We start from the raw sequence: 19,268 nt of genomic DNA on the forward strand, positions 1-19,268 counted from the left end.
TTCATCCCAGAATTTTATTGGAAGGGATGGAATTGATTGAACGCGACTGTTTCATCTCGCGCGTGTAAGCTGTTCCGCCATGTCTCCGGAGGGTGCCGTTCCCACACTTGTTTCCACAGGCTAATCAAGTCCGGGGCCAAAACAGAAGAATTTTATTGGATGCCCCCTTAAGCCGAAGACCCTTGTCAATTAGGCGACTACCGAATCTTGACGTCATTTTCGAGCCATCGTATGATGGGCTCCATAAATTATTGCAGCTCGGCGAATCAGATGTAATGCTAGGATAACCCTTGTATTACATGAATCCCAAGAGAAAGTACTGTACCTCGCCAAACTCGATCAATTGCCAACGACAGGAAGTATATGTACTCTCCCTTCTAGGTCGCCAAATTGGAACTCTTCCATGTGGCTGTTCCTGGAAGTTTCTGCTAGCGAAAAAAAAAATGAGGGCGAGAGTTATTGACTCAGTCAAAGACGAATGAATATAGATTCTTGAAATAAGGGTCTCTCTGACTTATGGCGGTACTCGATCGGGAGTGGAGTTGTGTGTTTCGTTCTAGTTGCTCCAAAGGTGGACTATGTAAATATTTCTGACTCTCCGAAGCCTCTTAACTGTCCCTAAATTCGCTCAGTTGTGAAATGATCAAGACCAGAGAGAATACCCATTCACCTTCTGTAAATAATCAAACTGCTCTTTAGCGACTCGGGCGGCTTCATTCTGAGGGAGATATGATTTGGAGATCAAACAAATGAGTTATCAAGTTCATCTTGATAGTTGTTCTAGGAGGATTAGTTGGTCGCATGGTATTCTGCCACACCTCAGATCGTTACCCGACATCCAGTTTTTCCTTTTGAAGACAGTCACTCAGTTACTCTGTCACTCACGTGCCCTTTCTTGATCCAAATGTTATTTTGAGGCTGACGGGTCTCGCTTTAGGACGAAAGAGGACTCGTGAGTCAGGATCCTCCTTTCTCAACGGCTTTCTCTCTACAACTACCGATTATGCCACTTTGGCCATTCGTACCTATGATAAGGTGGAACCTTGATCATACTAGGGGTCGATAGGATATTATGTAAGGACCGTCGGATTGGTAACTAGGTAGGTTCGGATCTTCTCACTACCTAGGTACCTACCTACTGTGTACTGCGTACCCAGTATAGGTACCTAGAGGTAGGTAAGGTAGTGAGGGTCCTTACAGGCGGTGCTGGAATAATCTGGGCAAGTACGGTATTGTATTAGCCAGGTGGTCCCTGCAGTCGAGGAAGCCGTACTGTTTCCTCTCGCTAGTATTCCGTACTATTGTAATGCATTTGGCATGTGCATAGTTGTGTTCGGTCGAGAGAGACCGAACTCATCGCTCGGGGTGCACTGCTCAGAGCGAGCGGGGCTGATTCTGCGTTGATATAGGTACCTCTAGATGAGATGTTTCAAGACCGTTTCTTAGCACCGTGGAGCCATTGGCAAGAATAGCCGAGGCTCTGTACCAAAGTTATACATAGACAAAGGATTTGGGACGTCGTGGCGTCAGCCTCGGGATTCTCCTTCTTATCCATTACCCATGACCTTCGTCTACACTTGGGAGGTACGAAATTAGGCAGGTCTATCGACCTCAATGTAAACAACCAACTGTCGCTGTTGGGAGCCCATTTTGGGGGTGATGGCAAGCGGGGTAGGGGCAAGCCACAATGACGTCATGTTTGATCCAGGTGTCGTTTAGAGTGACTGGGGTAGGAGTAAAAGCTCCAGACCGCTCCCCCACTCAGAGCCCTGGAGGGCCCTAGCACATCGGAATACTGCGTACTTTTGGAATTCGACCGAATTTCCATACAGCGGGATCCTTGTCGGACAATTTTCGAGCCAGTCGCAATGGTGGGGAGACGGGACGTCCATGGTCGTGTAGGGCTTTGCATCCAAGTACTCAGGGAAAAACGTGGGCGGCCTGAGCCCGACTGAGTACGCAAAATTACGAAGGGGGAAGGTCGCAGTTACATGCTGAATGGGTTTCGCGAGCACCATGGGCCATCTATCGCGATGCCGACGAGCTACCACGACCGGAAGCCGCGCTTACAATCTGTCGTGAACGGTGGGGTTAAGCTGCAGATACAGATTTATATACTTAGTATAGTAGGGATGTTATGTACTAGAGTAGTAGCACAGTATGTATTCGATCAGAGACATGCCCTAGCCGCACCACCTAGTGTGCTAGCGCACCTGGAAGAGGGAGTGTCCTTGCTGATCCGGCGCGGATTTTTTGGAGGATACGTAACGAGGCGGAAAGAGCCCACACCCCGGCCCGAGTTGAGGTTGCCTATCGGAAAGCTGTCACTCTGTAGATGGGATTGTGCAGGATTGCGCTTTGTCGGCTCGAATGGTGTATACCACCTTAGGTTGTTCGGCATGTGTACCTTATACTATAAGTACATACACAGGTACCTAGTAGGTTAGGTAGGTACGCTACCTAATTTGTACCATCCATCCATCCATCCTAGGGGGGAATACTCTATTTTGTACCGGCACAGAGACTTCGTCTTAAGAGCATCGAGGTATTCACCCAGATGTGGCAACAGAGCAGGTGGACAGAACGAACTTCGAGAGTCTAGGTAAGTGCCTAGCCTCCATCGCAAGGCCTACAAGGGGTGACTTGGTGTATGTTCACCTACGACTCGCTATTTCGGAGCTCGTCCGACGTGCAACCGGCTACGCGGAATTTCGTGCTATAGGGACGGGCTTTTAGGAAGAAGGTACCTAGGTACCTTTGCTTGGCACGCATAGGTGGCTGTGGAGCCCATCCTACTAGGCGCACAGCGGGTGCGTCCGTATTGAATCCAGGGCGAGAAGGTACAGTACAAGGGACTAGTTCATATTTCCCTCCTCCTGTCTCGTGACTTTCCAGCCGGAAGGTGACCCCACCGGCTGCCGCCTATGGGCACACACCCACGCCCCCCGCCCGTCATCCGTCGCATCGAAATGGTACCTATGCAGATGGGGTTAAGGACCAGGCCCTATTATCCAAAATTCCACACCTCCCCCATGCTCTCTCTTCATTGTCCATCCGCCTTCTCAGACTCCCACGCGAGAACTCGAGGACACGATCTCTGTCGGGCCCGCTACATGTACTAGGTATACCTTAACTCTAGTATTGTACGTACCTTCCGAACCCACAGCACCATTAAAGTCAGGATTGCCTTAGCTGCTTAGGTATATACAAGCGACACCCATTACAATTCTCCCTTTCTCCCCCTCTTACCGCCTCTCGTTTCGGGACTCTGTGACACAGTTTCCAAAAATCTGGCTCTTGCTTCCTGCTCCCTCTCCTCGGACTCCACGTTTCCGACACGCGACAGTGAATACGCGCCACAGCCAGTCGTTCTTTTGTCGTCAGCAAAAACCATACATGGTTTCGAGGCTAGAACCCTGAGAATCGACCCAAGCATCGAGAAGTCTTTCACCCACCAACCACAGCCAGAAACTCAACGTTTGGCGCAAATCAGTACAAGCTTGGCCTAGGGGTCGTTAACTGAACGGGGAGAAGGAAAAAGGCTTAGGCCAACGCTCGTTACTTTTGAACTCGTCAGGCTTGCTGTCTGGACAGCTAGTTGATTTCACGCCATGTTCCGGCAAAGGTACGCAGTCGCCCTCTGTTCACCTAATCGGAAGGAGAAACGCGACGGTCCTCGGCACAGCCATCTCCTGCGCCGCACCTCCCTCGGCGTGCGCAATGCGGTTATGCTAGTGTGCTAGTAGCTAACTTAGGTCCGCGCCGTTTAGGACAAGCTCGCAAAAGCCTGGCGACGAACTGCTCGCCAACTTCAGGCAGCAGTTCCCCGAGGTGTCTGCAGCAACATCTTCGTCATCGAGTGCCGGCCCGGCGAGAACAGCCGTCGCCGCTGCCGGGACGGATATTCCTGTTGGCTCCCAAGAGAGGTATGTGAATTTCTCAACTTGCCTTGCCCCTGTTCCCCCCCTTTCGCGTGTTGCGACTCGGCTCGTACAGCATTCGCCTCGTCTGTGAGGTTCAAACCCTCTCCTGCAAAGAAGCGGCGAGTTGGCGCGAGGTTGCGCCCGCCTTCCCATCGCGATGCTGTCTGCCCGTGTCGCGATACTGCGAGCTACAAGACGCTCTATACTGACTTGGCGGTTGTCGTAGATCCCAAGCTGTAGGCCATGAGGCCTTCCGAGACCAGGATCCTACCCCACGGGCGTCGAATGAGCCATGGAGGTTCACGCCCTCGCTACTAGACCCCAACTCCTTCTCCTTCAATGCCTTCTCCAATATGCCTCCGGGCTACTACACTCCCACCCCCGGGGGCAACAATACCCTGTATCATCCGCAAGCTGGAGATCTGCACACGCCAACATTAGGTCTGGGCATGGGTCTCGGGACCCCCTTATCGATGCCCACCACAGAGGGCACGATGCACTCTGGCGCCGGGATGATGAACCTCGCAAGTTTTCAGCAGACGCTTCATGCTCCTCCACACTTCCATAACTTCAATCCATTCATTCAGCCTCCGCCACAGCAGCCCTCGTACGCGCCGGCCACCTTCGTCCACCAGGATACAGGTTATGAGACAATGGACCAGGACGCATCACCAATGGATTCCGGCTCCGCAGAGGAGCGCATGGTGTCCATCGACAACGGCATACACGGCCAAGCACATATGATGGGGCTTCAGCAGGGGCGATTCGGCATGTCCATGGCTGCCACTGTAATAACCCTCCCGCCATCCGCCGAGAAGTTTCGCTTCCACGCGACCTTGAATGCCCCAACGGCGATGATCAAGCATGCGGACGAAATCCCCGTCACCTACCTTAATAAAGGGCAACCCTACACGCTTTCTATTGTTGATACGATGGCAACGATCCCCCATGCTCCAGGGACTCGGTTCCGGACATACGTACGAATCTCCTTTGAAGATGAGCAGCAGCGACTGAAGCCCGGAGTATGCTGGACTCTATGGAAGGAAGGACGTGGCACAAACGAGGCTCACCAGCGAGGCGGGAAATTGCAGGCAGTCGAGTATGTCGAGGCCGGCCAACCAGCCGACGGGGACGATAAAAGGACCCGGGTCGAATTGGAGACGGCCACCTTCAACGGATTCTCCGTCATATGGACGCCAGGAGCCAACGGCGCAGCCGAGTGCAATATCGCGGTCCGCTTCAACTTCCTATCCACCGATTTCAGCCATTCAAAAGGCGTCAAGGGAATTCCCGTCAGGCTCTGTGCCAAAACTAACCCGCTCCCGTCGGACCCGGCGCAGGTACCGCCCGAATCAGCAACAGAAAATTGTTATTGCAAGGTCAAGCTATTCCGCGATCACGGTGCCGAGCGAAAGCTATCAAATGATGTGGCGCATGTCAAGAAGTCGATCGACAAGCTGAAGCAACAGATTGCACAAGCCGAAAGCGGGATGAAGGATTTTGGAAAACGCAAGAGATCTGGCGCACCCCAAGCGAAGGCCCAGGACTCCCATCGGCCAGGGAAGGTGCAGAAGCACAAGCGGACTTGGTCCATGTCTTCAGCTAGCTCGGCTGGCTGCGGCGGCAGGCTCCCGCTCGAGGAGGACCTACACTACAAGCTCCAAACGCTGCAGGATATGTTCACGAGCACCCGGCCAGTGAGCGTCCTGTATCTGCGTGGCGATGAACTCGACGATCCCGACCTCAACCCAGTTTCGCTACCCGGAGAACCCGCCGATTTGACCAAGGTCGAGCCGAGAGACCCCGTGCCTTGGCGAAGTGAATCAAGCTCGGTTGCTGGCTCATCTCTGGTATCGCCGTCACCAAGTTCCCTCTCGCTACATTCACAGATCTCAGTCGGCGGGGCGAATGCGCACTGGAAAGACTTCAACGGGGTCGGTTCCGCCGACTCCAGACATGGCTCAGATCAGCCGATCAAGGTCAAGCAGTCTCGTGATGACTCTGGCAACTTGATCAACTGGATCGAGGCATTAGGGGTCGACCCCTCTTACAAGCCGCCTTCTGAACGAACGATGAAGCCGGTCGCTTGTTTCTACATTGCCCAGCGGAATTCATCGGGACCAGAAGGCGCGAGCGAGTGCCACCGGGCCGTCTACTTGATGCAGCGAACGGCCAAGGAGTTCGCAGGGCGGCTTGTGGCAAAATGGAATCTTGACCCAGCAAAAGTTGTCCGAACAGTCCGTGTGTTGCCACGCGGTCTCGAGGTCGAGATGGACGACGACGTAATTCGAGAGCTCGAGGAAGGCCAGGACATGATTCTCGACATTACAGAAGTCAATGGCCAAGCGCCCCCAGCCAAGGGAGAGTGGGAGATGGCCGTTGATTCACCCGGCGGAGGTGAAACGAAGCAACCTGGCTATAAACTCCGACTCACGTTCTAGTTTTCCACTTGGATTTTTCCTTCTCACGATATTCGGACGAACGAACACATGAGGGCAAGATCTCCCGTTGACATCATCTAGACTGGGCATCTAGACTGGGGGCCATGGACACTTTCTATAACTCTGTATGTCGCAAGGCCGACAAACGGACGCGCGCGCACGAAAAAACACATTCGGTTGGGATGTTATGTTCTTTCGAAACTATTTGTTCTGAGATACCAAGGGCCCTCGATCCGGCCAGTTTTTGTCGCGTTTCTTCCACGTTTTTGTGGACATAAATACCAAGTCTTAGAGGGGCGGCTACTTGTGGAAATATTTTCTGGTCCATTTGGGGGGGGAAGGAGGGGGGGGGGGGGGGGTTGGGGTTATTGCTTTGAGGAATTCACGATTGCGGCGGTTTAGAAATGAAGCCATGGGCAAAGGCACACGAATATCCCTTTTTTTGCTTATTTTCGGTTTTCGGTTTTCCCTTTCCTTTTCCCCCTTTTTAAACCTTCTTCTGTTATTGTTGTTAGGGGAAGGAAGGCCTGTTGGGGTGTTTGTCACATATCGATTCGCTTCTCTTCCATTTTTTTCTCTGGAACCAAATTCTATCATAGTATTTAACTTTGGTTTGGCCATCATCATCTCGACGACTTCCTTTTATATTGGGGGTGGAGGAGGCCCAGGCCAAGGGGCTGGAGCGGGAGCAGGGAACCCCTGCCAAGGCGTTCAAAACGCTTAACTTGAGACTCAGGAGACACTCCTGAACTGCAGGATAATTAATGAGAGATTCGGTTCATATGTCAAGAGAGGACCCTACTGAGAGTGCCATCTCCACTTAGGAAATGTTTATGATGTCAAGTTAGGAGGAAACGAAAAGTCCATTCGAAGCCGCTTATCCGGCTCTTTGACCGCGCGTGCTGGTTGGTTGTCTCCCAAGCATCTCCTCCTTGGGCCGGCGTTTCTGACGGCGCTTGCGCTGGTCTCTCCGGGTCTCCCTCATGAAGGACGCCGATTGGCTTCCATCCCGACCAGCCTAAGAGAAGCGCCAGGCCCATCCTGAAGAGCCACTGTGAATCCAGACCCGCGAAATGCTAAGTCCAGCTAGTGACAATTAGGTAGGTAGGTATTGCACCGTGTGCACCTCGCCGATTTCGAGCTGTGGCAAGTCGCTTCCTTTTCCCCACGCTATGGGGCTGGCGTGGCGAACTTTCTCCTCGGGCGCAGTCGCGAGGGAGGTATTGTACATACATGCCTCAACGGTCAGCAGTCACGCTGAGGGGCGATCCCCTCTTCTCCCAGCTGATCACCCGTATTACCACTCAAGCGAGAGGACGGTTTTCCAAGGTAGTCTGGTTCAAAAAGATCCCCCTCTTGATTTGTGTGCATCTCTCCTCACCGGACATCTCCCCCGGAAACACCGTCCCACGTTGGCATTCATAACCACTAACGGCTCTTCGTATGTACCATCATGCTCCGCGTCAGCTGGCACCTGCGGGCGTGTACCGCCACCGAGCTTGTGCAACCGGGGGGTTTCACCCTCGAGATCAGGCAGTTCCCTATTCACCAACGTCGCTACCTGTTTGCTCGGCTACGCGATACCCGTACTAGCTCGCGGCGTGTCCTGGGTCTATTGGGCCTCGTGCAGTGCTTTTCCGCCGCCTTTACTCCTCGCCGCCCAATCGCTCTGGCAGGAAGTGCAAGGCGGGAATGCCAAGGCTAATGCCACAGACGGAAGGCGCAGCTGCCGTCCTTCACGGAGCCTCTCCAATCTGCCGGACCGTGTCTTACTGCGGAATAGGAAGTACGACGCCGCAATGGGAAGAAAAAGAAATATCTAGGGGGGGGGAACGATATCCGACTAGCTGCAAGATCCAGGTGGGCGAGCGACCAGAAAACAGTCCCCATCTCGGGTTATATGACTGATCTTCTAGGATACATCACTTTCTTCAATCAAAAGAAGTATAATACCAACATTCCGATTGGTATTTCCCAAAGAAGTCTAATTAACGCCTCGATGGGCAAACTACCAATCTTGCCTGAATCAAGCCCTATTGCGCTGTGGAACGGAACGGGATCGAAGAAAGAGGCGGACCAACTTCCAGCCACTTAAACAGCAATCGCCTGCATATGCAAGGAGAGCGACATATTGCCCTAACAACGAGGCCCAGCCCCATGAGCTAGTAAATCCTCGCGAATTTGCGAGGTGGGGATAACGAAGCGCGTTCGGGACTATTGGCAAAGCGGAACAATCATGGCGGGAGACGTCAATTCCATCTAGGTCCCTGGAAAATCACACACCCAAGCCTGGACCCTGGATCTCTCGTCGATAGTGATCTCTCTACAAATAGCGCCTAGAAATGGGGTTCCCGACGGCGTGCAGCGCAGCGCAGCGCGTCATGCAAGCACGACGTGCCGATGCTTGATGCAGAAGGCCGCTTAGCTGGCCTCCATGTACCAGTACCTGGTCTGCTCACCCGCCACGATATGGCGGTTATTTTGGGATTGATGGGGGGTAGTATACATACGTACGCCACACCGGTGGCGACAAATGGTTACTTGGCTGATCTGGAGCCTACGGGGCTATTAAACCATAGCCGCGGGCGGAGAGACGGTCGGAAATCGCATCCAGTCGCTTCGTTGGGAACGGAGATGGTAATTCGACCGATCCGTGAGCTCGTGGGGCCGAAGTACTTCCCATCCATTCCATGTTGATAACCCTTGGAGCCCTCATCGCCACCGGCCACGCAGGCTTCAGCTCAGCAAGGGACGGAAAAGAAGCACGAGTAATTGGGCACATGGTAGTGCTCGGGCCGAACCAATGGCTACGCTTCCTCTCAAAGGGTGAGAGAAGGGAAAATGGGGGGAGGTGGATGCAGCAAAACGTTGTTGTCGCCACACTGTGATACACGTGGAGACCGCTGATCATCTCGGGTACCTGGTGAGCCACAGTTCGAGGGGTACGCGTAGTTGTCCTTCCTCTCTGCTAGGGGGGTTCACGAAGTACAGGGTGGCACGGGTGGGTAGTAGGGGTCCTCTACGAGCTGGTTGTGTGGAGAAAAAGGGGTCGATCGCCACCGGGAGTAACCACAGCCCCAATGACTTCGGAGAAGTGATAAGAGGCCGGGGCGTTCCCACCGGGGCCATGGCACTGGGCCAGCTCTCACTGAGCCGGCGAGTCTTTCGGTGGGCAGATCATTTGCCACAAGCCGGTACGATACCCCCCTGCTTGTGCACACTACTATATACTAATGCCCGTACAGCCACAGCGGCGAGAACCCTCGTCTGGTCACGGTGAGCCAATGACATCGGCAAGTCGAGGTCGACAGGGGCAGTTGTGGCGCAAGACTCACGATCGACGAGTCTCGGGCTGTCTACTTCTGCCGTCAGTGATGAGATGAGGGCCAAGTGGCTTCCTACACCCCCGCCAGTGCTCATAAGCTTGGCCAGAGGACGTCGGCGGGGGCGAGGGCTCATGATATCTTTACGGCGGACTCATCATCCGCGGGGCCATCTAACCCCTACTGTGGTAGATGGGGGAGGAGACGCGGGCGAAAGCCACGATGTAGCGGATCTATGATGCTTGCATGAGGCGTTGGGGAGCTCATTCTTTTTTTTACGCCACTGCGATCGGCAGCAGGCACTTCTTTTTATGGCCGCGGGACTTAGGGCAGCCCGCATTGGCTCGATCGCTTGTGTCCGTTGATGGAAAGAGATCGACGGTGGGGGGTTCTTGAATTGGGCTAGGCTGTCTCTTTCCGAGGAGAGTGATGGGATGGCTTATATTGGCAGATTGGGAAGAAGGGCATTTCCTTCAGATATGCGGGATGGGAGAGGTGGAAAATGGTGGATGGAGTCGAATGGAATGAGGCATTCGCAATTGAACAGCCTCTGAACTAACTTCTACACATGAGATGGGAGTTTAAGGATGTCTCAGGCCCAGATTCTAGTCTGAGGCCGATTGCAGATTAAATAGCCAGTGGGTTTTGTCTCCAAACCGGTTTTTCCTCCAACTCGGCGGGAGGTATTTAACCCCTGAATACCATCGTGACAATTTCTCATTGCGCCCACCAATCTCACCAGCACCTGCTGACCACCAACTAAAAGAACGCGCGCACTTCATTCAACGAAGACCGGGCATCAGAGACGAAGAGTTTTCTACCCCTTTCCGACCCCAAGTGTTCAGCAACACTCGAGTAAACAGTCAGTGGACGGCATTCCGCTCAGACCTCAGGCCCCCTACGTCATTGATAACACAGCTTCCATGCACGATGCCCGAAAGGGATGAGCCAAAATCAGGGAACGGGGGCCAACTTATACTTTGGAAACCTCCGGTAGGGGAATCGCGGGACATTAATACACGGGCGGATTTATTTACTCTGGCAGCACTTTGCAATTCACCATATTCAGGCTGGGACGGTGGGCGCGTAGGGGCTGCTCGTCTCTTCCGAGCGAGCCAGCATTGTTCATTCGTAAAATACGATGGCAAAGCAAAAACATAACCCAGGCCGAGACCCGCCGTCAGTGACTACTCCCAATCCCATCTAGGGGGGGCAGGAACCCCGTTGAACAGGGGCGGACGGAGAGAGGCAGCAGGGCCGGAAGCCCGAGCACGGCGGCCCCGCTTTCCCCCTTTTATCCCGAGGCGCGCTCCAGGGTGGCGGAGTGGGAGACGGCCTCGCGCGAGGGCGAGCGGAAGGGGTTCTGGGCCAGGGCGTCGGTGGCGCTTGCGGCCTTGCGGGAGACGCCAAAGGCGGTGCCGCAGCGGAAGCCGACGAACTGGCGGCCGCCGTAGAGCTCCCACACCATCCAGTAGACGTCCTCGAGCGTCGGGTCGCCCACCTCCATCCACAGGGGCGGGAACTCGCCCATGGCGTTGGCCTGGCCGACCTCGCTAATGTCGGGCTTGGTGGGCATGGCCCGCTGGACGGACGGCTTGGTCTTGACGCCGTGGGGCCGCTTGGCGGGCTTGGGGCTGAGGTGCGGGTTGGCGGCGCGGTACGCGGCGCGCTCCTCGAGGGGGGGCACGACCCAGCCGCCCATGGCCAGGAGGGTCGAGTTGCGGTCGGCCACGACAGGGCCTGTGAAGGTGTTGACGGCGCCGGCGGGGCGCGGGATGCCGATGACCTTGACCATGTAGATGAACGAGTTGGCCACGCGCATGGTCCAGTTCCGTGGGGCGGGGACCTTGGCCTCGAGGTGCTCGAAGTGCTTCATCAGCTCCTTGCGGAAGTTGGCGCGGGTGGCGGCCGCGTCGAGCTTGGCGGGGACGCGCTGCAGGGGGATGAATGGGGTGGGTCGGATAGGGAAGCCGTCCACCATGCCTTCGATGGCCTCGGGGGGCTCGAGAGGCTCGCCGTCACCAGTGGAAACGTCAGCGCGGGTGGTGCTCCGGCTGGGGAAGCCGGGCGGGGTCACAATGGCTGAGACAGTGGTAGCCGGCTGGGCAGACCCGGCGTCGCCAGTGGAGCTGGTATCCGCGGAAGTCGAGCTACAATCGGACACGTTGCGTTTACCGTCAGCCTTGCTGTGCTTCCTCACGGCCCGAGCGACCTCGGTGATCTGTCGATCCACAGCTGCGATTCCCTTCTTAGGGTCGACGATGGTGACCGCGCCTCCCTCGCCAACAACGACGTCTCTCATGGAGAGGAACGCTAGTTCGGGGTTAACTCCGCATTCCTCGAGCAGGGCGGCGTCGTAGCCCTTGACGCGCTTGACTTGGATCTCGATGAAGTACTCCTTCTCGCCGCTTGGGGGGGCGAGCCAGTCGCCAAAGAAGAGACTCTTGCTGAATTGATGCTTGGGGTCGATCTTTTCTTCGACGCCGAAGGTGATGCGGGCAACCATACGGGCGATCTTCTCTTGGTTGGCCCGGTCTTCATCGTCGACGACAGGTTTGCCACCGTCGGACGCAGAAGTAGCGCCAGGTCCAATAGTACTGACCAGGGCAGGATCAGCAGGATTGCCGGCAGGCCACTTTCAAGTTTCCACAAAGTTAGCAGCCACATCTTTCAGCGTGCGTTGAGGTGACATGACCACGAGTGGCCACGGGTGACCAAGCAGTACACCTGAGGCGGCCTCTGGCCTCGGGCCTCGGGCATCTCTTGTTTCGTTTGGAAGATTACTTACGTCGAGGTGCTGAATGGAGTAGTTATTCGTCTGCTCATAGGTTTTGATATCCCCCGCCTTCGCCATCAGGATCTTGCTCATCTCGTCGAAGTGACCGGCGGTCAGCTTGACGTTGGTATCCATGTCTAGAGGAAGTCCGGTGAAAATCGAGTCGTCCTCGTACTCGGAAGAGGAAGAGGACGCGGAATCAGATGACACGGGGCTGGAAGGAGTCTCTGGAAGTCCGGCGGCCGAGGAGGAAGATACTGGAGAGGGGTCATCAGTTGGGTTGCTCCTTCCACTTGGCCCTTTGGGGTCTGAGGTTTGGTGGTACGTGGCTTACCAGCTTCGTTGACAGCCTCTCGATAATCGGTGACCCCACCTGAGGACGAATAAGTATCGATATCTGATGAGCGAAGAGCCTGCTTTTCTTCCTGTGATGGAAGAGGGCAGGTGGGATTTGGTTTTGTAGGGGATGAAGCTGAGGAGAAGGGATCTCAAAAGTTCGGCACAGGATTTTGAGGTTTCCTTGCGTGTTTCCCCTGCGTGTTGTTTACGTACCAGTGCTAGCACGAGTGTCTCGCTGGGCATCTCGAGACTCTCTGGCGGGAGGCCTGCTGGCCAAGAGGGCGATAAGGGCCGAAGTCGAAGTATCTGCTCCAGCCGAAGCACCATTACCGTTGTCATTGCGGACCTGGCTGCTGCCATAGCCATGCATGGCCAGAATCTGCGCCACATGGAGCTGCCAGTCTGGCAGGTTATTGTTGTCTCGGTTCATGTTCTGCCCATGTATTAGCTTCTCCTGTGTCCTGACTGTACATAGCTCTTTAGGAGGCGGCACTATCTGTGGCTGTACTATATTTTATCTCGGGAGTGAGACTATTCTTGCAATAGCATGCAATGGGCACACTTACTTTTGTTGGCCTTGTTTGCAAAGATGAAAATCCGCGGCAAAGAATTTGCGGTGATGTCAGGGAGGTGCAGGCAAGGCACCCGATAGACGTCGGCGGTGCGTAGAAAGTGGTATCGGATGGACTTCACCTGCAGTCGAGGAGATCGGATAAGGGCCCGAGCAAGAGAGAGGAAATTTGTAGGTTGGAAAGAAGACAAGTCGGCCAGCACCCCGAGGTCAGATATTTATGGGCCGGTGTGTACATATTGGCCTCTTTCACTTTCACCTCAGCAACGCATCAAACCTTAGAAGCCAGGTACCTGCTAAAGGAGGCCATATTTCAGTATCAGTACCACCGCAACTGCCCTCTCCCCCACCCCCCAAAAATCAACAGCAAGCTCCCTAAAACCTCCCCGTAGGGTTTGCAAGAACGGTGGCTGCGAGCCGATAAAAGAGGGGGCCACTTAAGAAGGATTTCGCTGTCGAAAACCACCAAAATCAAGGAACAGCTGCTGTTCTTATGGCCCTGGGAGACGTCAACAGGCATATAGGGAGGCACCCACTACCGTCACGGCCCATGATGGCCATGGCAGGCGCAGGGGCCAAATTATCCTCGGAATACGAAGACCATGATTACTGTGACACATTTGTCCACGAAGGAATCGGAGTTTTCCCCTCAAATATCACTGGATCTCTAATTGATAGGAAGTTCTCGAGTGCGTAAGAGCCTCATTTGGAATAGACAAGCTCATACCGTCGGGGATTAGGCCTCTTCTTTCCTTGCGGTTTCTGTATCAAAAGCTGCCACAATGGCAAATGCTTTTTATGAATATCTAGGAAGGATGTGGATGAGGATGGGGCTCCGGAAAGGACGCAGATGGAAGGCAAATATGTTAACGGCATAAACGTTCACTATGCCTCAAGTTGCCCCACAATCAGCGCACAAAGGGACGGCGGCTCGTGGCCTAAGGTTAGTAACAAGATCTACCTACCTATTGAAAGTATCCATTGTTCTTGAAATATGAAAATATGTACGTCGTTTGTGAGGCTGAAGAAGCGGGAGCTAAAGGAACCCTAGCACATACATGATTGGCGCCTCCAAGATGTCCCGAGAACGGTGCAACGATCCACCCAATAAACGTGAAGTACCCGAACTCCGTAATCAAACCCTCCGCAATTCTCCGCTTCCATGTGCAGGCACCGAGTAACGTCGTGGCAACCGGGCCGGACTCGCACATGCATGGTCATTCCAGGTGCATACCGCTGCACCACTAGGCCGAGACCTATTTGAATAAGTTCATGGCTTCCAAGGCCTGGGCTTCGGAGGCAGGATTTGAGGTAGGAAGTGGTTGATTCAAACAAGGGCGTGGATAACAACGATCTTGCTGGGGAGTTTGAACGCGCAAGATATGGCAACGAACTGTTGTCCCAGCGACTCGCAACTCATCGCTCAGAACTGAGCCTGCCTGGCGGATCGGCCAGTCCATACGAAACAGGGAATTTGTCCAGTATTTGTTTGGCTAAACCGGCCGCCGTATCAGCTGTTGATTCGGTGGCCGGAACTGGTTTGAGCCATGTTCATATAATCGGTTTGACTTGCCGGCGTGCCATGTCTTTGTCCTCCTCACTACAAACTTATTAGGGATCCTGGATGGCATTGCGCTGGCCTGGAACTGATTCGAAGGTAATCTCTAGGCAGGGCACTGGGAATAGCAGCGACGCAAGCGCCTAAGATGTCATCAATACGGTTGTGGGACGGCGAGGTTACCTACCTGGTTCCTTAGCGTCGGGATACCTAGACATCATATGAATTTCCCGCCTCTGGCAAATTCATATTCCATGATTGACTAGCAGGATAATGACATCAGGTCATCCTCGACACTGTTTTCTGAAAATGTCGAGATGCTGGACATATAGACTCTAGGTACCTAGACAAGAACAAACTGCAGGCTGGATTGTGTCCCAGTCAGGAGCATCTGTTCTGCCTTGGTATACTTGTTAGGTATTACCCAGGGTTCAGGCATCAGATATGCTTTGTTTGGGAAGTGGTTCCAGATTTGAGTGTATTGTAGCACCAGATACACTGTGATTCTGCGGTAAACGGCATACAAATTTCCTGTGTTCTTTCCCAATTGTCACTGTGTGCCGGAGAGATCTCGGGAGTTAACCGAGAGACGCTAGACCACGCTAGAGCGTGGGCTAGACCCGACAGGCGCAAGGAGCCTGTCCGCCACTCCGCGCCTGATTCAGTGTTTGGGAGAAAAAAAATCAAAAAAATAAGAGTGCAGGAAATAAAATAGTGACGAGCACGACCACGTTTGGGCCACTCCCTTCCTCTCTCCTCCAGCCCATCTCGGTCACCTCACGCACCGCCTCGCCAATTCAACCCCCCCAAGGGTGCGTGCAAACACCGCCTTCTCTTCTTTCATACTGCTCTCCGGTCTTGGTTCCCTCAGCTTCTGTGGACTCTTTTGTCGCCTCTTTGAGTCGTAGCTCGCCCCGTTCTTCGGTCATCAGCCACGGCATCACAAAGCCCGTTTTTCTCGGAGCAAAAGTCTATTCACTTACCGCTACCAACTGATCAGCACGCTGATCAAGTCATTGCCGTCTGCTGCATCCAGGGAAGAGCAATCATTGCTTACTCCCTTTGGCCTACAAACACTCGGCTTCGCCAGGCACTCTCTGCCTCCCACCGCCACGACAAGAAGAGCGACCTGATCAGTCTTCTGCGACCAGAAGAACATCAAATCCACGAAAAGAAGAACTCATTAAGCCCCAACCAAACCTCCCGTCGCGATATCTGTGACTTTGACTAGTCATGGCCAGTCCGATTCAGTTTGCCTACCGAACCCAGAAGGCCATCAGCGTGTTCGATGCTGCGCCTGTCTACGAGCCTCTTCCTGGATTCGTTAAACCCGAAGGGAACACCCGGTGTTGTGACTACTCTCCCTGTGGCCGCTATTTTGCATACGCCTCTAACGAAGGTGTCAACATTGTCGATGCCTCCGTCGGCCATGTGCTGGCCTCCGTGCCAATCCCAAACGTTCTTGAGCTGGCCTTCTCTCCACGGGGTTCGTTCTTGAGCACTTGGGAGCGGCCTGCTAAAGACGAGGCGGGCGATGCCACCAAGAACTTGAAAATCTGGCGCACTGTCGAGGACCTTGACGAGGGAGCTGAGAAGAAGCCACTCGGGTCCTGGGTGCAGAAGTCGCAGTCAGGCTGGAACCTCCAGTACACCACCGACGAACAGTTCTGCGCCCGCCTTGTCACCAACGAGGTCCAATTCTACGAAAGCAACAACCTCACCGCCCCCTGGAACAGGCTTAGGGCTGAAGGAGTGTCGGACTTCGCGATTGCACCCGGCCAAAACCACAACGTGGCTGTTTTCATCCCCGAACGAAAGGTTTGATAATTCCCCCTTTCGACCCTAGTTGGTACTGAGTGCAGTATGCTAATATGATTTGCTCCAGGGTCAACCCGCCGCTGTCAAAGTTTTCAACGTGCCGCAGTTTACCAGCCCGATGTCGCAGAAGACCTTCTTCAAAGGCGACAAGGTCCAGCTGAAGTGGAACGGGCTGGGCACAAGCTTGATTGTGCTGGCACAAACCGAAGTGGACAAGTCGAACAAGAGCTATTATGGCGAGACTGCCCTGCACTTGCTGAGTGCTAATGGCTCCTTTGATGCACGCATCACATTGGACAAGGACGGCCCTATCCACGACGTCGCCTGGTCTCCCAACTCGAGAGAGTTTGGTGTGATCTATGGATATATGCCTGCCAAGACGACCATCTTCAACCACCGTGCCATTGCCACCCATTCTTTCCCACTCGGCCCTCGCAACACCTTCAAGTTCTCGCCCCAAGGAAGGTTCGCTCTGGTCGCCGGCTTTGGAAACCTGGCAGGCCAGATTGATATTTACGATCTCGAGAAGGATTACCGCAAGGTTTGTACCATCGAGAGTGGCAATCCCAGCGTTTGCGAGTGGAGCCCGGATAGTCGATACATCCTGACGGCAACAACCTCTCCGCGTCTCCGCGTGGAAAACGGCGTGAAGCTCTGGCATGTGGGCGGTGGGATCATGTACAACGAGGATATGGACGAGCTGTACAACGTCATTTGGCGGCCCGCTCCGCTGGATGGTACTCCTGGAGGTGTCGACCCGCTGCATCCTGTGCCGACCCCGCATTCGTCGGCACTCGCGTATCTGGGGACAGTCAAGACCCCCTCGAAACCTGCGGGGGCTTACCGTCCCCCTGGGGCTCGGGGCACGATGACACCCTTGCACTTCAAGCGTGAAGACGAGGGTGGGGCGGCTCATGTGGTCAGCAACGGGACTGCGTTGGTAGGACCTAACGGATTCGGTGGTCGCGCTCGCCGCCATGTTCCCGGAGCCGAGTTCACCGACGCTTCCTCAATACCTGGAGCCGCTCCTGCCGATGCAGACGCCAACGGCAATGAAAACTTGTCCAAGACTGCGCTGAAGAACAAAAAGAAGCGCGGCAACAAGAAGGGCAAGGAGGGAGAACCTAGAGCCGGTGGTGAAATCGGCGGTCTCGCTCCTCCTGGGAGGGAGTTTCGTAACGGGCCTCCCAACGATGGACGCAGCCCCGAGCGACGAGGCTATCACCAGCACTCCCGCAGCCAGTCGCGCAACAATGTGCAAGGTCGCAGCCGCAGCAACACTCAACGTGCTCGCGACCCTAGTCGCCCGGGCCAGGGGCGCATGAACCACCAGCAAGGCGCTGTACCCACTGGCCCTGCCGCCGGCAACCAGGTGGCCGAGGCTCAGGCCCAGGCAGCTGCTGAGGCGGCAGCAGAAGCAGCGTCATCAGCGAGCCAGAACCCCAACGCCAAGAAGGTACGCAGCTTGCAGAAGAAGATCCGTGCAATTGAAGATCTGGAAATGCGACTTGCCGGCGGAGAGAAACTGGAAGACACCCAGATGAAGAAGATCGGGACGAAGAGTGCCGTCATCAAGGAGCTTGATATCCTAGAAAAGGAGTAGTGTGGAGACGAGACAATGGGGATGCATTTCGCGGTTTCTTTCCTGGGACCTTCGCAAGGCTCAAGGTGCTACATCTGTTCCTCGGGTCGACGTCGGTGATTTGATGCCCGACAGGGCAAGGGGAGCATCGGTTCTCTACTCACCGGAACATGCGAGGCTAGAGAAAGACAGGCGATTTGATATGTACGTGGCGCTGGAGCTAAAACGTTAGATGGCGAGAATGACGCCGGATCCCTTCCTTGTTCAAACCCTGGTTCGGGTCTATTGGGTACTATTAGCCTTGCCCGGTCTTGCTCATAACATCGGGGATAGATGTTCGAAACGGAATGCGGCTAGGGCAGTGTTCTGGGGTATGCATGGGGATATACAGCTGATAGAACCAGGATCAAGTATGGATGGTGATAAAACCGGATTTTCAAGCGAGTTGCCAACCCTGTGAATTCCTAACCAGCCGTCCTGTCGAATAAGAATATTCAATAGTGTACGCATGTAGGTATCCATGAAGGATAGACTCGTCCCCGTGTTTGCCTCGTGACTGGGTTCGTATCAAAAACATACTGGCCAGGGGTGAAGATCTTCGCGAGTCCATACAGCGACGAGCTCCCCGCATTAGGCGGGTATCCCCGCCAAATTCTGCGGGGCCCCACTCAACGCTGTGGGGGGCGGCCGTTCAGGAACCACTCGATTGGCTGCATTGGTGGCTTACATGGCCGGTGTCGGTTAGTGATTGCCCGAAGGAACGAAACCTTCAGTCGGGAAGGAAGAAAGATGGCACGAAGGCACCTCATGGCCGAGAGGGGCCGAGAGAGGTGACTCGCCCGAGCTCAGAGAAGGTTCTGCCACGCGAGGGGACCTTCGGTAAATCTTCTCCCCTTCCTTTTGGGCCAATGTCACGGCAAGTGGTCGGTGATTGCAA

General features: G+C 54.6%; 6 protein-coding genes across 6 annotated transcripts; 5 read left to right on the plus strand and 1 right to left on the minus strand.

Annotated features, from left to right (window-relative positions):
• Window positions 1-3,970: 3,970 nt before the first annotated feature.
• QBC33DRAFT_541278 (CP2 transcription factor-domain-containing protein) lies at window positions 3,971-6,697 on the plus strand. The gene has a single exon (XM_060428149.1). The coding sequence runs from the start codon at window positions 4,277-4,279 to the stop codon at window positions 6,362-6,364; it is 2,088 nt and encodes a 695-aa protein (XP_060282725.1). The 5' UTR covers window positions 3,971-4,276; the 3' UTR covers window positions 6,365-6,697.
• Window positions 6,698-6,741: 44 nt separating this feature from the next.
• Window positions 6,742-7,240, plus strand: QBC33DRAFT_541279 (uncharacterized protein). The gene has a single exon (XM_060428150.1). It carries the CDS (start codon window positions 6,777-6,779, stop codon window positions 7,086-7,088), a length of 312 nt encoding a protein of 103 aa, XP_060282726.1. The 5' UTR covers window positions 6,742-6,776; the 3' UTR covers window positions 7,089-7,240.
• Window positions 7,241-7,312: 72 nt separating this feature from the next.
• On the plus strand, window positions 7,313-8,582 carry QBC33DRAFT_102451 (uncharacterized protein). Its single transcript, XM_060421853.1, has 2 exons — window positions 7,313-8,224; window positions 8,281-8,582. Exon 1 carries the CDS (start codon window positions 7,537-7,539, stop codon window positions 8,185-8,187), a length of 651 nt encoding a protein of 216 aa, XP_060282727.1. The 5' UTR covers window positions 7,313-7,536; the 3' UTR covers window positions 8,188-8,224; window positions 8,281-8,582.
• A 2,101-nt stretch (window positions 8,583-10,683) lies between these two features.
• QBC33DRAFT_541288 (uncharacterized protein) lies at window positions 10,684-11,161 on the minus strand. Its single transcript, XM_060428151.1, has one exon. It carries the CDS (start codon window positions 11,153-11,155, stop codon window positions 10,982-10,984), a length of 174 nt encoding a protein of 57 aa, XP_060282728.1. The 5' UTR covers window positions 11,156-11,161; the 3' UTR covers window positions 10,684-10,981.
• A 5,003-nt stretch (window positions 11,162-16,164) lies between these two features.
• Window positions 16,165-18,352, plus strand: QBC33DRAFT_515844 (putative eukaryotic translation initiation factor 2a protein; the record flags this gene model as incomplete). The annotated part of the gene is made up of 2 exons (XM_060426109.1): window positions 16,165-16,749; window positions 16,817-18,352. The coding sequence occupies 2 exons, from the start codon at window positions 16,165-16,167 to the stop codon at window positions 18,350-18,352; spliced, it is 2,121 nt and encodes a 706-aa protein (XP_060282729.1).
• Window positions 18,353-18,457: 105 nt separating this feature from the next.
• Window positions 18,458-18,865, plus strand: QBC33DRAFT_102776 (uncharacterized protein). Its single transcript, XM_060421856.1, has one exon. The coding sequence runs from the start codon at window positions 18,564-18,566 to the stop codon at window positions 18,789-18,791; it is 228 nt and encodes a 75-aa protein (XP_060282730.1). The 5' UTR covers window positions 18,458-18,563; the 3' UTR covers window positions 18,792-18,865.
• Window positions 18,866-19,268: the final 403 nt, after the last annotated feature.

Source organism: Phialemonium atrogriseum, assembly GCF_030411735.1.
Source record: "Phialemonium atrogriseum strain 8032-3 unplaced genomic scaffold QBC33scaffold_15, whole genome shotgun sequence".
NCBI lineage: Eukaryota > Fungi > Ascomycota > Sordariomycetes > Cephalothecales > Cephalothecaceae > Phialemonium > Phialemonium atrogriseum.

Coding starts and splice junctions, on each gene's coding strand:
- QBC33DRAFT_541278 (XM_060428149.1), top strand. CDS start 4,277: ATGCCTCCGGGCTACTACACTCCCACCCCCGGGGGCAACAATACCCTG.
- QBC33DRAFT_541279 (XM_060428150.1), top strand. CDS start 6,777: ATGGGCAAAGGCACACGAATATCCCTTTTTTTGCTTATTTTCGGTTTT.
- QBC33DRAFT_102451 (XM_060421853.1), top strand. CDS start 7,537: ATGGGGCTGGCGTGGCGAACTTTCTCCTCGGGCGCAGTCGCGAGGGAG.
- QBC33DRAFT_541288 (XM_060428151.1), bottom strand. CDS start 11,155: ATGGTGTGGGAGCTCTACGGCGGCCGCCAGTTCGTCGGCTTCCGCTGC.
- QBC33DRAFT_102776 (XM_060421856.1), top strand. CDS start 18,564: ATGGCGAGAATGACGCCGGATCCCTTCCTTGTTCAAACCCTGGTTCGG.